This window comes from Dermacentor albipictus, chromosome 2 (assembly GCF_038994185.2).
Source record: "Dermacentor albipictus isolate Rhodes 1998 colony chromosome 2, USDA_Dalb.pri_finalv2, whole genome shotgun sequence".
In the NCBI taxonomy this organism is placed as follows: domain Eukaryota; kingdom Metazoa; phylum Arthropoda; class Arachnida; order Ixodida; family Ixodidae; genus Dermacentor; species Dermacentor albipictus.
In genome coordinates, this window is record NC_091822.1 from 88672038 (window position 1) to 88690275 (window position 18238).

The 18238-nt window shown below is 45.4% G+C and overlaps 1 protein-coding gene across 1 annotated transcript in view; it reads left to right on the top strand.

Moving 5' to 3' along the window:
• The window catches only part of LOC135900951 (solute carrier family 2, facilitated glucose transporter member 8-like), a 54189-nt gene extending 36408 nt beyond the window's left edge, over positions 1 to 17781 (top strand). The window contains exons 4-7 of the mRNA XM_065430581.2: positions 1786 to 2025; positions 3950 to 4132; positions 12985 to 13167; positions 14437 to 17781. Of these exons, the coding sequence (XP_065286653.1) occupies positions 1786 to 2025; positions 3950 to 4132; positions 12985 to 13167; positions 14437 to 15018 (1188 nt within the window). The 3' untranslated portion in view covers positions 15019 to 17781. The remainder of the gene's footprint in view (positions 1 to 1785; positions 2026 to 3949; positions 4133 to 12984; positions 13168 to 14436) is intronic.
• The last annotated feature ends 457 nt before the right edge of the window (positions 17782 to 18238 follow it).

Here is an 18238-nt window from a genome sequence, read left to right on the forward strand (position 1 = left end):
TCCGCAGGGTTCAAGGCGTGCAAGATAATTGGTCTCTATGACGTAGTACGCTAAACAGGAGCTCCATCTCGCCTGGTAAGGTGTTTCAGCTTGTGTTCCGGCATCCAGCTGCTTTGTGACGCAAAACATAGGAGGGGTCAAAAATTTTACTTGCACCAAGAGCTGCGTCTCCAGGAGTGGGTCTAAACCAGGCGTGGCATGTGGACAGGCATGTGTGCTTTATGTTGGTTGCCAAATTCGTTTTTTGCAAAGAGTCGCACGCACTTCCTCTGTCACCGGCGTGGTCCGGCATGTGTGTGCGCGCATTGTCGAGTACCGCTCATCTCCTGTCGAAGTTCTAGATTACTACGTCAAATTTACCTGCACCAAAATTGACTAGTGGCTTCGGATTGTTTAATAATCACATTTTTTTTTTACGTTGGGCATACTTAAGTGGCAGTTAATAATTGCGAAGAAATGGAAAGCCGTAAACTACCTCACGTCTCGGTGCATTCAACACATCACTGAGAGAAACTCTGATGTATAATTTTGATAAACTTGGTGCCTTTTCTGATTTTATCTGCGATCATGTATTTATTAGTTCAACACGTCTTGGACCAGTTTCGTGTCATGCTTCAACCGGCATGTTCTGCATGAGCTACACATATGCTGTGCATCTTATGAGTACTGCAGACAGGCTTACATTCCCAGCTACAATTAAAGCGTTTAGGCGTGTTTAACATACCCTACACCCTTTAATTCGGCGACTGATAGCAGCTGTGCCCTCAAATTAGGAAAGTCATAGCGCAGGTCCTCAGGTACCTGAGCACACTTTTGTTTTACGTTGAAACTATGCATAAACCACTGTAGTTTTATTCAAGGGACGGTCGTGCATGCAGTTGTAGCTTGGCACATATGGAGGGCATAAAGTATTTCATAGTGTTTGCAACCTAAATTAGTTTAGTGCCCGCACGCGCAATCCCGAGCCAATGGTGGTACAGTCAGAAGTTCATTTAGGGAGGGGGGGCTCTTCGCCGACAACTACCACTCCTCACGCTCCTTCACCTCTCTCTCTCTCTCACTCAATATATATATATATATATATATATATATATATATATACAAACGAGAAGAAAGGGGACGAAATGCGAAGGTTGTGAGTTCGGTTCGAACCTGCGGCAAGTTGTTTTTTCGTCCACTTTTATTTCCATTAATTTACCGTTTCTTTATTGAATTTATTAGGCACAAGTAATTTCCCATATGTTGTCCCTAGTGTCAGTGTTTGTTGGCTTCTCATGATATGACTATATATATATATATATATATATTTATATATATATACATACATGGAGGTTGTACACCATGCAAAGACAAACTCCAACACCTGAAAAAAGTTTTTCATTACAAAGACGTGTAGCCACATCGCATAAAAGTATGATATCAACTTACGCTATGTTTGAAATTGATTATATTAAAGAAACTAAAATAAAATTTTTGCTTATAAATATGAATGATACGGTCAAGCGGGCTAGGTGGCTATGTGTCGCCGCATAATTTTGAAAGTATTTTCAATAAATCTCCGTCATCACCAGCCATCAGAAGCACGTGATCGTCGGTGCAGCAATTCTTGAGCGTACACTGGTTACTTGAAGAAAAAATGCTAAATTCTGATGGCCATTGCAGGAGTGAGGAGGGGGAGGGGATTATTCGCATGTGACCACTACGCCAGTAAATTCGGTATATTTCTTGATTTCTACCTTCGTTCATGCATTCGAATCATTCATTCATTCATTCATGCATTCACAGTGTGGGACGGTACAGACAGCCATAGCCGCGGGTGTGCTCTACACGCACGTGGTGGGACGGTTCACGGACTGGTCGCAGCTGGCCCGATGGTGCGCGGTGCCATCTGCCTTGTCTGCGCTACTCGCCGTGCGGGCAATTGAGTCTCCACGCTGGCTTATGGAACAAGGCAAGCAGGACGCGTCCCAGGCATCGTTGAGGCGTCTACGCTTCATCGCCTCGCAGGCGGATGGTGAGCTGGAGGTAAATTAAGTTGATATTGAGTGTAAATGTAAAAAAAAGCTTAATGAAAAAGGTTGCGCGGTACATTTGCTGTTAGTACCGTATAAACACTGATGTGAATGCGTTAGGAAAAGGTGGCAACATTTGATCGGTTGGCCGGCGTCACACAGCATTGTTAATAGAGATATATCTTTATTTTGTTTCAGTCTCAGTTGTTCTTTTTAATATATCAATTAGAACATTCATGACGTAGACGTGTCACTACATTTCCTTCACAGTAGAAATCGCGTGCCTTGAAGGACCCTGAAACACCCGTCGGGTCTGGGGCAATAAACTGGCAGTTTCGCCTGAACGGCAAAGCACTGACAGCGATAGCAAGTTTTAGCGTTGCGCTTGGATTTCTCGGACGGTGTCTAACCTATAGACAGGTCCGACATACGCACGTGCGCCAAAACTTGCGGCACCCGTAAAAGCTTCGACGCATGCTGTAGCTCCTGTAACGGCATCGTACAAACGTCACTACGTTGCCCGTATAAAGTCACGCCAGTAAAGTTACATCGCTTTCAGGTTTGAGGGCTGTTATTACTTCGGCCTTTTATTAATTATTCCTCTGGGAAGATTGAAGATAAAAGGCATGGGCTGGGATTTCTATACTTCAGGAGACTTGCTTGTGTGCGGCATACTCAAAATTCTCCAGATTAGCTCAGTCAAGAACGTAAGACCTGGTACGAAAAACTTGAGTTATAGAATTGTCTTGCAATATAACCAGCACATGCGGCATGCATAATCCCATAACATACACATACATAAATATATGAGGGCCTCATGGCAACGCTAACGGCGACGGTGACAACGACGGCGAAAATTTGCTTGGACTGCCCATATAATTGATATCGACATAAAAACACAGTCCGTGGATTGCATACGCTGCTGTAATACCTCAGCCGAATTGCGCACTCGTGCTCACCGCATGGCGCTTACAAGCGAACCGCTAGTTTACTTAAAGTGGAAAGTTGGGCTAGTTGGTGAGTAATCATCATACGTTGCTGGTGAAGCAGCGCACTGACACGGACACAGTGAAAACACAAGAAAAGACGACACTCGCCGCACTCGCAACTATTTTAGTTCAGAACACATACTTCATATTTATATACCTGCGCACCCTCAGGCGTCAAAGAAAATCAAGGCAAGATTAAAGACGTGTTAAAAATCATTTGCCCGCGCACACTCGGGCGTCAAAGATATGGCATCTATCTATCGTGGTGTGCAATCCTATCGTATTTGTTGCAACCCTAACTATTTTTATTACACAACTTTTTTGTTTTAGTGTACTTCCAAAAAGGCAGCCTCACCATGGCTTAGATGTACAGATGGCTGACTGGGTGACGCCCGAGATGGCTGACAGATGGCTGTGCGGTTCACAGCAGCAGCCGCAGACAGATCTCCGCTCATGTATCGCTTTATTTTCATAGAGATGACGTGCGCTACTCTGGCGCCATATCGTAGACATCGTCGCCACACAGACCATCTTGCATTGCACTTGACTGAATTGCAAAGTTGACTGAATGAATTCTGGTGTTTTACGTGCCAAAACAATGATTTGATTAGGAGGCACACCGCAGTGGGAGATGCAGGATTAACTTTGATCACTAGGGGATCTTTAACGTGCCACCAATGCACGAGACAGTGGTGTTTGTTGCATTTCGCACCCCTGCAAAAAGTTATTTTTTAATTAATAATTTACTTATTTATTTATTTATTTATTTAAACATTCTGCGGACCAACATTTGGTCGAAGCAGGACCAAAAGTCTCGGAAAGGTGCGCGTTATCACTTGCGAAAAGTGCGCATCAGTTTAGGCATGGTTATTGTTTTTTTCTTACCTACTTTGGTCTATTTCATCGCTGCTAAAGGTGCTTTCTTTAACCCGAGTAATTGTGCGGCAGGCCATCGAAGTCATCTATGTCAAGTCATCGACGCCCGTCCGCCACTACATGCTCGCCGTGATGATGATAGTGCTGCAGCAGTTCTCTGGCGTCAACATGATCATGCACTATGCCGCCGGTTACCGGCGCATCGCCTCCACATCGTCTTCCCACGACTTGTACATCATACTCGCCAGTGTGCAGGTACGGAACACTGTAAACGTGCTCTCCTGTTCAACTCTGATTACAATGCCCGACTTTCGCGCGCTATTCGGAGTAGGGAGTTGGCCATTGGGAGGTCGTATACCACGTCACCCCCAGCATACAAGGTTTACAACTTGAGCTTTCAAAGTGCTTTGGTTCTGCGAAGGACGGATGCCTTACAAGGCCACGTCGTTTAAGCAGAGCTATGCTGGTCGACTCAGGGTCAAAGTTTATGGGATAGGGTTTCCTGGAAAAGCCCGAGTGCCAGTCCAGTTTCATTTCACACTCATTAAAACAATGCGACACCATGACGGTCTCGTAGACTACCACACAATGAATATTTTAAGGCGGCATGCCCAAACTCAAGAAGTATTGTGCTTTCATCTTGCACCAAGTTGCCGTAATTTGTTCACTTTAGCTGTCTATAGGGAGGAACGGTTACTTTAGAGAGGCATCAGGAAAAGCGCAAACATGAAAAAAAAAAATAAACAGTCGGAGCGCTGTCTTCGCAGTTTGTGTATTTTTAAATGCCGAACGAATTAATGCTTCAAGTTTTCCAGACGACTTGCAACTAGAATGAGATAGGCTCACATTTCCGTAAATAAGGTATAGCAAACATCATTATTGCTTTGGCTTATTATGTGTAGCTTCTTTTCCGATGGTGCAACACAAGGAGTGCTAGCAGAAGATATTGCTGGTGTTTTCTTCAGTATTCGGGAATCTTGTAATCAAAAACCCCTACAAAGGAAGCGTTCCCTTTTTAACTATAATAGTCAATGGCATTCCACGCGAACGCAGTTCACGTAATTTCTCGACATAAGCTGTAAACGCGACATGAAAAATTTCAATCTGCAGAAAGTGAAAGGAAGTGGGACGCTAATGTAAGCTTTTTTGTGTTGATTCATTGAAACACGGGTTACTTTTTACAGCCAAGTTGTTTATGGCTAGACTACCGTGGAAATTTTATGCGCGCGAGACAAAAGCTCAGCGCCATCCCTTTGTTCTCGTTCCAAGCCCGCGCGTGCCTAGTTTCCTTCCGCTCTCCTGGAATTTCTCGTACGTCGCGCGGGGCTGCATTACGCCGGCGGGCGGTCCCTTCGAAATGCCAGGCGTGCCACTTTTCCGCTGGCTACTCGTGGCATCAACGCTCCAATCCCGTGCCTGGGTAGTTTCTTCTGGCCCCCCGAAGTCGCGATAGTCGTTCACGCTGGAGAACAACAATAAAACCAGTAGCTGCCGAGTAGTGCATTACACTGAGCGCGAGCCATTCATTCGTTGTGCATAGATTTCATTCTGGCTAAGAATGTGTCTGACCTTGTACCCGAGCAGGTCAGTGTGTACCATAGTGACTACAAGGCAATCGTCACCACCACCACGACAAAATATAATGACCCACCGATCAAGACAAATAATGACCACCGATCAAGACAATAAATGTGTGCGCGTACTTTTCATCACGATGACCACCCACCAAAACAATGAGCTCGTACCTTTGTTCAGAATTCTGTGTCACCTCTATGTCATGTTCTAAGCAGCTTGGCTGGTCAGCCAACTTCACAGAGTGAACGGCTTACGATTATTATTTCTAGAAATCTCAGAGCATTTGTCAAGGTATTTAAACTATGCCTTGTTGCTTTCTTTTGTTATGGTGTTTATTTCATAGGTTGCTACGTTGCAAATCTGGAGAGATGTCTATATGTAGGATGCCGCACTGAAACTTAGGTAGGGATTTTACCTGTGAGAGCTATCTTACACTCTAGTTAAGCGACGAGCGAAAACGTTTGGACGCCAGTAGATGTCGTGGTATAATATTTATCAACATGTTGTCATAGTCACTGACAGTCCGTGAATTAAATGTGTTTTCGTAGACCACGCCTTCCGCACATTATAGGTGTGTTGGCGAATAGGCGTGTATGACCATCTGCAAGGTTTTCTATAAGGAGTCGGTATTCGTTTAAGAAAAAACTCCGTAAGAACAATCTGTGCCTCAGTATACAGATGTTGTGCATGCAGAAGGAGAGGCATCAGAGGAGCAGCACCTTAATTATTATATATTGCGGCGAGGAAACGGCTCTGCATTTCCACTTAAATCTTTGCGCCCGTCTACTGGAATAAATATACGCTTATAACAAAAAAATTTAAATCAACTTAAAGCACTCTCTACATTCGTTACCTGCAGGAGCTGGCGCGTTGAACCTCACCTAGCGCAGTGTAAGAGCTGTTGCACGGATAGGGCTGCGGGGATAATTACCAAGTACTGGAAAACGGGAGGCGAATTCAGCGAATTTTCGGATTGTAAGTGCCGTTTGCCAGTAGTCGGCCGACTTCGCTAATGACATTCTCATTGTTAAGATTTGCTCCAAGTTGCTCTTAAACATGCTGTGCACGAAAGCTTTTTCTGAGTACGGACCCAGTTCCAAAGGAACCGGAAGCGCCTCTTTGCCGGGGAAACGCTCCAAAGGTACAATGAAAAGAGAGCCTGGCATCGCACTTCCATTTGTGTCGTTTTGGAGCGCGGCTCTTAGGCGCCCGTTCCTGTGGTGAGCGTCGGTGTCGGCGCAACCGAGCGAACGAGAACAGCGATGGATGAAAACGCTAGCGTGGAGTGCAGCGGCGAATGAAAGACGGTGTTTGAGAATGAGCGCTAGGAGAAAAGCGGGCGAGGAGGGAATGGCGAAAGCGAGAGAAGTAAAGCGTAGTGGAGCGCCAAACATGGGCCCTGCGGCGACGATGGCTACGAGATGGCGCCAGAGTAGCGCCCATCGACTGGTAGCTCTGTCCAGGCTTTACCAACACGCCGCCTCTCGTGATCACCCGATTAGCGAGGCAGTCTCGCCACACTTTTCTTTTTCTTCTTTCTTATTTTTGTTAAAACTGTTAATCCTCGCTTGAGGGTTGTTACAGGGAGGGAAAATAGTAGAGCGCAAGCAAATTTGACATTTCATAGTATCAGGTTGGGTGCTCACGATACAGAATGTCAATCAAGCATTCAAATTTGTGCTCATCCGTCTGATCTACAACATCGGGTAATGCATTCCACATTTCAATTACATCCGGGAAAAAAGAATAACGAAAAACATCAACATGTGTGTTATAAGGCTTGACGGCTCTGCTGGGGTTTATTCTCTCGCTACGATTTGCAGGGAACTGGACATATATTTCCTTTTTTATCTTCAAAACCCTTTGAAGTATCTGAAAAAAAAATCTTAAGTCTGGCATTTTTCCTTCGGGTTTCCAGCAACTCAAGCCCCCACGAACGCAGAATTGTTGTTACCGAGTCCGTCCTTCGGTACCTTGAAGCAATGAGACGAGTAGCCATTCTCTGAATTCTTTCTAGTTTGTCTATTAAATTTTTTGGTGAGGGCTCCAGGCAACGCAAGCGTATTCTAAAGATGGACGTATGAGAGGTTTATAAGCAATTAATTTGGCATCCTTCGTTGCATGTTCCAGCTTTTTCTCCAGTGAATACAGTTATTGTGAAGCCGTCGAGCACAGGTTATCGATATTTACGCCAGTCTAAATTATGTAAGATTGTGACCCCTAAATACTTGAATGTATCTACACTTCTTAGTTTGTTGCTTGAAATAATATAAAAGAATGGTGCCACACTTTTTTTGTCAGTAACATGTGTAAAAGTCGATTTGTTGTAATTGATTTCATGTCCCATTTTTCATATCAAAGGTGAAGGGAATGAAGAAACCGGTTAATTCTGATTTGGTCGTCAATGTGTGTTACCGTAGAATAAATTAAAGAGTCGTCAGCAAAAAGCTTCAGCTTCACAAGGAACTCGACAATCTCTGAAATGTCGTTAATATAAACCGAGACCAGCAACGGGGCCAAAACAGACCCCTGGGGAACACTGGAAAGCGCTTCTAATGCAGGGGACAAGCACTCGTCCACACGCAGAACCTGCCTGCGATTGTGTAGGTAGACTTTAATCCATTTTAGAATAGTGTCATTTATGCCTGCTTTATGCAACTTGAAAAGTAATTTATTGTGTGAAACTTTGTGGAAGGCTTTCGCGAAGTCTGCGCAGATGACGTCAGTTTGTTGTTGGGTGTCTGTAGCTGAACTAATATCATGAATAGATTCTATGAGATGGGTTACTGTTGAGAGTCCCTTTCAAACACCATGTTGGTGCTGATAAAAAGAGTCGTTATTTTCAAGAAAAACGAGAACATTCTTACTTACTATATGCTCTAAGACTTTACGACAGACGCTAGTGAGGGAAACTGGGCGACATTTATTTATCAGCAATCGGTTACCGCTTTTAAGAAGAGGAGTTATGACTGCGCAACGCCAGTCTTGTGGCAGCGAATGAGTTTGCAATGACTTAACAAAGATGTTATTGAAAAAGAATGACACCCACTCCACGTATCGCTTTAGAAATTGGGTTCATATTCCATCCCGCTCACTAGCCTTCTTAAAATCTAAAGTAGTAGTTGGTTAAACACGCCTGCTTGAGTGACAACATTTTCCATCCCACATGAAAAGGAAGACGGCAGACAGGCGTCTGCGCAATTGCTGCTAGGCGGTGAAAAAACTGAGGGGAAGAAATTATTAAAATGACTCGCACTATTTGCTTTTTGCGCTACTATTACATTGTTAACTTGGATCTTGTTTATTTGTTATTTTTTGTCATTCAGATAAAGCCAGAATTTTTAAAGTGATTTTTTATAAAGGTATTTAATATTCCGTTAAAGAACTGCTTTTTTATTCCTTCAGAGTCGTTTTCAATGCCCATCGCAATTTCGACACCTCGGCGGCGATACCTTGCCTTTTGCATAAGCATTTCGTTTTGCTCTTAATATGAATGATATGTCGACTAATCCAAGGCTTCCGCAGCTTTATATTTTTTAGTCGCGTTGGGATGAAACTATCAACGCAATGTCTTACGATTTTCTTGAGGCGCTGCCATATTTCGTCAACCGATTCACAATCGCAGACAAGTTCAAATTGGTTAACTGACAATTCTAAGAAATCGAGAACAGATGTGTCGTCTGCCCGACTATAGTCCTTAACTTTCACAGGAATAAACGGTTGAGAAGGAGTGCTTGCGCTCGACAATATATGTGTACAAGAACCATCTTGTGATCTGACAGACCATGTTCCACGGACACTGTATAGTCGCCTATTTTATTCGGAAGAAACACGAAGCCCAACAATGACCGAGATTCAGGCGTTGCCCTCGTGTTTTCTGCCACGATTTGCTTTAGATTGTGCGAGCTCATTATTTGAAGCAGCTTTTGGCTACTAGAAATTTCTACGTGCCCAGGTAGTAAACTGTCCCTCTTAATGTTATGTAGAATAATATCCCCGGTCATTATTAGCCTGGTGTTAAGCTCCAAATGATTGCATAGGAAATCATTCAGCTTATGTAAAAACTCGGGTGCAGTGGCAGGTGGCCTATATATTGCGCCAACAAGATATACAGTGTTCGCGTAAGTAATGTTGCACCACACTGTCCCAGGAATCATACAACCAATCATTACAACATCAATGTGCTGTTTAGCAATAATCGCAACGCCTCCACCGCGAGTGTCTTTATCCCATTTAAACATTCGGTAGTTTGGTGGCACTATACAGTGACTAGGTAGGTTGCTCTTCAACAATGTTTCGGTTACCACAAGCACATGACGTGTCTCCGTCAGTAACACGTATTCTAACTCAGTTATCTTATTAACAATACTGCGTGCATTCAGTGACAAGGTTCGGAGCTATGAAAGGGTTGAAGTACATGAGGGACCGAAATCACCATGCGTGTCATCTGTCCTTTGTGCGCGGTGCTTCTTCTTATCTCGGTGGTTTAGGCGGAAACGTGCGTTGTTTCCGTGGTCCCATACGTAAAGCTTATCGTTTACCTTGAGCTTGTCGTCAATCAAAAATACCTTCGCCCCCTTCACCCTTTCGGCAGAAGCGCTCGCCCACAACTTTCGTCGCACATCTACTGTTTCCTTTGCATAATCATAGCTTATACTAACTGATTTTCCTTTAAGTTTTTTGCAGTTCTTCATTACCTGCTCCTTTTCTCTGGTATCATAAAACTTCATAATAACTGGTCTCGGTCGTTTACCGTTTTTCCTAAAAAATTGAATTATGGGGTTTGACATGCCAAAACCACTTTCTGATTATGAGGCACGCCGTAGTGGAAGACTCCGGAAATTTCGACCACCTGGGGATCTTTAACGCGCAGCTAAATCTAAGTACACGGGTGTTTTCGCATTTCGCCCCCATCGAAACTGTTTTTCTTGCCAATGCGATGAATTATTTCGACGCTTTTAACTTGAACCCCCAGTTTTTCATGAAACAGTTCATCAATGAGAGCTGCCCTCAAGTTCGCCTGTGAGTCACCGCTTTCCTCCGAGATTCCAAAAAACAACAAGTTGTTACGCCGGCTGCGGTTTTCATACTCAATCAATTTTTCAGCTTGGTGCTTAACTATAGCCTCATGATGTCCAATTTTCTGGTTCATTTCCTGTATCATAACAAGAAATTCAGCCAGTCGATTTGTTTTTGCGTTTAACTGCATGACGTTCTCGCTTATTGAGGATAGTTGGCAATCAGTCGCCGCCTGATTCTCTATAATTGTTTGCAGCAGTTCGGTCGATTTAGGCCCGAGATTTTCTTCTATGTCTCCTGACACTAATAGCAACATCATGGACCAACAGTCAATAAGAATGCTCCAAAACCTGCGAGGGAACGGCAGGATAACCAAAAATCTGTTGTCACTTCGGTAGGAACAATCAGTGCACTGAGGACCAACGTGCACAAACAGCAGAAGCGGGTGAGCCATGCTGTCCGCAGGCCAGGTGCCGTGCCCTCTGATCCGGTCGTAGTCGCGTCGCTTCTTTAGCCAGTCTGTTGCTGATGACGTCACACATTGCGGTTCATATCCCACGAATGAAAAGTTCGTTGTCACATGGTCAGAGTGAAACACCAAAAACGGCATCATTCCAGCGTTAGTCGTCGTTATCGTGGCGGGCCTTTCATGCAGGATCCATGGCAGTACCTGCACAAACAGCAGAAGCGGGTGAGCCATGCTGTCCGCAGGCCAGGTGCCCTGCCCTCTTCGCTCCTTTTGAAACGTGCCGCACGAGAAAGGTTGTTCGTGCCAGCCCGAATATCGCGAAATGAAAACACGTATGAAATGGCGCTAAGATTTAGATTTGGGGAGTATCGTAAGCGTCGGTGAATTTTTTCCTTCACTGCCGTTATTTTACATCGCGCCGTGACGTCCGTACATCTGTCATTTCTCTTGCGCGTGGATAAGAATGTTAAACTGGTGTAATAAAACTATTACATAGCATTAAAATTCCTTATTGCTCATTGTCAGACGTGGTAGTGGTGCATTGTGCACGTTATCACCCAGAACGGTACCCACGAACAGTCGTTGCCGAAAAAGGAATCCACGACGATTACGATATTCCCTAATGCGAAATAAAAGAAAATTAATAAATTGTGAGTTTTATGGGCCAAGACCATGAGCTCGTAATGACGCACATAGTAGTCAGGGACTCCAGAAATTTGGACCCGCTGGGGTTCTTTAACGTGCCCCTAAACCTGAGTACGGTTTAGTGGCCGCCGTAGCCGGAATTCGATCCCGCGACCTCGGTCTTAGCAGACCTACACCATGGCCACATAGCAGCCATGGTAGGTAACGCGAAATTTGAACGCTGCTCTATACGTGTTTTCATTTCGCCATATATTGACTGGCGCAGGCAATCTGTCTCATGCTGCATGTTCCAAACGGAGGCCAGTGTGATGCAAATGTCTCGCTGGTCGGAAGATCATGAGAGGCAGCGCGTGATGAAGCATGGACGCGAGTCACATAAGCCGCCGCAAACAGACCTTCGCTCATGCAGTGCTTTGGTGAACAGACGACACGTAGAGTGCCTCGATAAGCGCGCCCCCGCGAACGCAGCGGAGGCAAGCGAGCGCATCGAGGCACCCTAACGAGGCGCGCTATACTAAGTCTCCATCTCGTAGCCATCGTCGTCATAGTCCGTCTTGCGTTGCACTATGATTTTCTTCTCGCGCTTTCACGATACCCTCCTCTTCCGCGTTTCCTCCTCACGCTAATTTCGCTCTCGCCGTCTTTCATCGCCCGATTCGCTCCGTGTTCTTTCTCATCTTTCGCTGTGCTCGTTCGCTCGGTTACGAGGTACGACGCCAACGCTCGGCGTAGGATGCACCTGTCCTGCGCCGTACAAAGAAAAAATATAGAACTGAGCGAAAGAAAATGAATTCTTACATTGCACCGGCCATGAACTTAATCGAGTAGCCTTCCATTACACAGCAATAGCTATTCAATGCCTTCAATTCACACAGAATGGCCGTAGATCCGCAGTAGACGAGTTTTTTTCGGCCAGTCTATATTCATAGGCTTATATTGATGTCGAGGCTGTCAATTTTGTCAGTGAGAGAGAAAAACGAATTTGTAATTTTTGATAATAAAAAAGAATATCTTCAATAACAAATTTGACTTTATGCTAACACCCATGCACGACACCGCGCAGTCCATGTGCACATATGTCGGTTCCAGTGTTATAGCAGACATAGCCTCAGTTTCCGACCAAATTAGAGCATTACAAATTGATCTTCCCTAACTAAATATTGCGTTACTGATGTAATATTTTGTAACCATTGCACATGTGCGCAGACTCTTATGGCCTTGTGCATCTAGTAAATACAGATTTGTTCAAAATTTGGGCAGTAACTGCACGTCGAAACTAGTAAATAACACCACAAGAGCATCGGAAGCTATAAGCACAAAGATGGACTTGCTCGTTTGACCTATGCCCTACGATGAGCTATGGTGCAGAGGCTACAATGAAAAAAAATATATATTGCAGGTGGTGACTACGGCATTGGCATGTCGGCTGCTGGACATGGTCGGCCGCATAAAGCCGTTGGCCGTTTCCGTGACTGTCTGCTCAAGCAGTATGATGGCACTGGGAAGCATCTTCTTCGCCTTCTCAGACGCGGACGGGAACGTGGACAGCGGTCCAGGATTTTACCTCACCGGTGCATGCAAAGTACGCTTGACGTAAAATTCTGTACGTTCAGGTTATGATTAGCCCACTGCCACCTTCACGTGGCGCACAGTGGCTTTCACTAATAGCCTTCACTATAACATTGTAAACATCGCAATTGAGTACGGAAAGCAGCGAACGATATTAATGTGCTACGAATCATTGAACCTAAGCTTCCCCTCGATGATGAAAGGTAGAGATTTACTTTTTGTAGAGGCAAATTTCATTGGTGTACCAACGAGAAAAAAGTACGTTTGCTGGAATTGCAGCGTCTAAACTCGTTTCTTTCTTTCTTCTGCTAAAGTTTGTGAGGTTCTTGCTGAATTAAAAGATAAAACTAAAAGAAAAATATGCAGTGAGTCTGTAGAGATCCTCCGTCTGATCAAAATGAACTCTAAGCCCCTAAACAACTTACAGCCACGTAGAAATTCCACTTTAGGTTGCATTTTATTGCAAAAAGTCAGTTTCTCCCGAAGGCGTAGCGGGGCATTCAAAGTGATAGGACGGTGTAGCTTTGAGCTCAAGACATATCGGAAAGCTGGCGTGATGAGTAGCACTAGCAGCGGCTTTGTAGACGTCGCATCTCGATCGTACACAAGATGAGACCAAAGGGAAACCAACGCTGTTCCTCAACGGCCAAACAAAGGATTAAATATACAGAAACGTTTAGTGTCCGTTCTGCTGAGACCATCATTTCCTGCGGGCTGTGCTTTGCTCGAAGCCGCCCAGCAGGACCGCTTTGTGCATACGCACAGCGCTCATGTGAGCCACAATAATGCCCTGGCTCCGGCAAAGCCGATTGAGAGCGGCATGAATGTGTGTGAATTAGCTTCGTCAATTCGGAAGCCGCACGCACTGCACGTATCCGTGGACTTTGCAACCTAGCCCATGCGTGGCACCATGGGAGTACCAGCACGCGGACGCTGACAGCTCCTACGCACCTCGAGCGTACAGGAAATCGCTATTTAGAGAAGACGTTTACTTATTATTTTCTTAAAGCCAAGCTCTATTTGCCTTTGCCCCGCTCTTTGTGGGTGCTGACTGCTGCTGGATTGCGAATTACGAAACTTGGGTCGCTGGGTATTGGCCCCGACGTATGTGCCTGCCTGGACAACAGGATATATATGCACACTGCAGGCTTCTACGAAATTATTAAGCTTATCAAATTAGACTGCACCATTTAGTTGCAAGTAGCGCCCTGCATTGTTTCCATCTGCGTGTCCTTGTTCCTGCGCTCTGCAAGAGGAGTATAACCACGGGCTGTGCTCGCAGGTCGTCTTCTGCATCGGATACTCCATAGGCCTCGGTCCCGCCGCCTGGGTGCTGGCCATCGAGCTGGCCCCGCTCCGAGGGCGCGGCTTCGACTTTGGCAGCGTCTGCGTCTTCCACTGGGCCTCGGCGCTCACCGTCGTCAGCCTGGTCTCCACAGTCGGCCTCTCCGCCCCGTGGCTCGTGGTGCTCACGTGGTTGGCAGCTGTTTCCACGTTCGCCGGCGGCCTTGCCGCAGTCTGCCTGCTTCCGGACACCAGCTGCGTGTCCCTCGAGACGATACTGCTCGAAGGCCACAAGGACAGACCCAAGAAACCCTTGGCGCCCGTCGAGGTTGCCGCTCCCTCGACCACGCAGCTGCAAAAGGAAGAGCGGGGAAAGGAGCACGAGCTCCGCAAGGTGGCGGGTTTCGGTCATCGCTCGCCCTCGCCCCGGGGCCGCGATCACCCTCGCGCCCTCAACCGTCATGCCGACGGCCAAGCGAAACAAGAACCGCACGAAGCCGCAATGTCCCCCCAAAACGAAGGCGGCGCTGCACCAAATCCCGATAAAGCGGCGGCCGCCACCGTCCCAAGCGAGCAATAGCCCGATCACATGGGGGAACATTGAAAGGACAACCTTTTTTTGCTAGAGCGCGGCAGTGTCCGCGTGCTTGGCTTCAAGCCGTGGGCCGACTTGTAGTTTCGCATTGTTTATAAATACACTGCATCAATTTATTATTACGCTCTTCCAGCATTTATTATTATTGTATCCTTGACCATTGCTTTACGTTTTGGACATTGACTTCCCTCGTTGTTTCACTATTTATATTCATAAGAACCAACTTTTTCTCTGTCATTTGCTTCGCTGGAAAAACAAACTCTGCGATACATTCTCAATGTGTGTTAACTTTGCGAAATAACACGGTGCTCACTAACATATAGCAAGTGATTTTTCATCGAAGCACTTCTTTCCTAATTCGCAGTTATTTTACTATTGTAGAAGGTGACACCTAATGCTTACCATATATATTCTTTTATGTGAGCAGCCTATTAACATTATGTAGAACTCCTACCAACTTTCTATTTACCTTACTCAATGTCTAGTTACATTTACATACTAGTAACATTTGTTCGTACACTGTCAAAATGATTCTTTCTCACTTTTGCATAAAGGATATTTGAAATACGCCGTAACAGACTTTCGTCTTACTTTTGTATAAAAAATGTTTTAGGTACACCATTAAAATAGTTCCTTCTTACTTCTTCATAAAGAATATTCTAAAAACGTCGTTAAAGGACTTCCTTCTTACTTTTGTATAAAGAGCATTTGTTCATAACCCGTTAAAGGGCCCTCTACACACTTTTGTATAAAAAATATTTTAAACACACCATTAACATACCTTCTAATTTTTGTCTAAGTAATAACTTTACTACTCCTTTAATATGCATAGGTTACATTTGTGTAAAGAAAGTTTTATTATACATCAACATATTTTTTTTCTGAAGGACATGTGCCTTCAATACGTCAAGAGCTCGTACTCGCTTCCTAAACTATTTAAAATGAGAAGTAACTTGACAGTTTTTGATAAATTCAATAGTCGAATAGTCGAAATTCAATGATAGCCAAAGATAAAGAGAAGCTGAACTGTTTCCAAGTGTCACCTATCTGTGTGAAAAGAATGAAATTATCCTTAGTGTGTAAAAAGATGTAGCTTTCTTAGCGTCCCTATTCACAGGCTCTCGTCCCTGCCTCCTACCGACGGGTTCTTCACATTAAAGGAAATTGATAGGACGTTGCATAAAGGGAAAAGCAAAGTAACAATGTCAATTGATCTGCTTTACGGCGATGGTTGGTTGCCGCGAAATAAATAGATCGAAAAGTGACAATTATCTACTCTTCATATTCAGCGATCTCCCTTCATAACACGGCGACAAATTTCTGAGATAGGATAAGGTTTTGCGGTGGCCTTACGACATCCGTAGTTATGGCACTCCGCAGTTCCATGAGCCAGGATATCAAAGACCATATTTTTGCAGTGTTTCGCGCGCCTGAAAACCGGTAACGTCATAGCCACCATGCTTTGGACATCTAGTTTAGAATAAAATTACTATCCCGACCGCGGCAGCCACATTTCGACACGGGAGAACTACAGAAACGCGTGTGCACTTAGGTTTAGGTGCCTGTTAAAGAACGCAAGGGGGTCAAAATTAATCGTTAGTAAGCCCTTACGGCGTGCCTCGTAATCCGGTTGTGGTTTTGGCACGTACAGTCCCATGATGCAGGTAAAGTTTAACACTTCTGCACAGATTCGATGTGCCTTGTGATACAATGACAATGCTACTCTTCTTGCAGGTTATGAACAATGGCGCACAACAACGCCTCAAGCAAACGTGGCTCGCCATATGTTGTGTACTACGAAGACAAACAGCAATGATGCACGCAAGGTAGCATTTACCACCAACTCAACACTCTCGTATTGCACTAAACGCTGAAGAAAGGGAACATTCGCGGCAAACCTCACCGCTTATAATCGTCAATCACAGCAAACAGCACAGAAAGCCTCGCCTATGGCAGGATGAGCAACACTTTCCAGCTATCTCCGGTGAAAGGCACCCACGCTCTCAAGAATCGGACTCATCGGCCCCATCCGGCACCCGAGGCCGTTCCCAATCCAGAGGGCGATCCAGATCCCGGGGGCGCTCCAGATCCAGAGGATGGACAGCGTCTAGAGGGATGAGAATACGCATCAATTCCGGAAGCCGCATTAGGCCCGACAGCCGCACCAGGTCCAGTTCCAGACCCAGAGGGCACCAGACAGGGCCGGTACCTGGATCGTCGAGACCAACCACCTGGGCTGACATTATCCATGGAGGACATGCAGAGGTGAGGTCGGGGGCATCCTCAGAGAGTGTGACAGAAAGCGCGCATAAAATAGCACAACTTGAACGCGAGAATGCGAATATGAGGGAGGTTATTAAAAAGCTTACGTCGGAAATCGCGGAGATCAAACACGGGAGAGGAACGCGTCCTCCGCCTGCGTCCGCTCCGTTGGAAACACCCCAACCTATGGAGGTTCCTATAGCGGAGGGCGAACAAGATGAGGCGAGACCCTCTAAAAAACGAGCAGTGGCTTGTGAGCAGGATAGTCTTCCGGGACGCGCAAGGTCAGAAATTCGCGAAATGTTTTCAGCGCTAAGTGACAGCGTAAGGCAACTGGCGGAGAAGGTCTCCCAGATACAAAGCGAGATGGCCTTTCAAGCTGAAAGTATGAACAAACGTGTGTCCAAAATGGATTCGTTCCTAGAGAACGTAATGTTGCCAATCCCTTGTCCCAGCGTCAGTATCGTACCACATACTCCCATTGGGTCCCCTATAACTGGGGACAATTCATCCGCAGAATGTGGGGATAAAAGTAGACAGCAACAAGATGGCGGCCTCAAATGAATCTTTTCGCATTTGGCAATGGAACTGCAGGGGCTTTCTAAAGAAGAAAGCGCCTCTGCAGCAGTACATTCGCAGCAATTCCGAAAAACCACATGTTATCCTTATTCAAGAAACCCTATCTGGTGAAGTCAATTTGTCGGGATATCATTCGATTCTTGGTCAAACTGGGAGGAGAGGTGTATGCACCCTTTTAAGTCGTAAGCTCGCATATATCACTCACGACCTGGGGATGGCCACCTGTAAGGCAGAGCATGTGATGATAGAAATCACACCAGGCCGATTGAGACGCCAGAGCGTTTTCATTCTTAACGTGTATAGTAGCCCCAATGACCTTCGCCACCGTTTCAAAGCGCTTCTGAGGAAGGCAGTCAACCTCGCC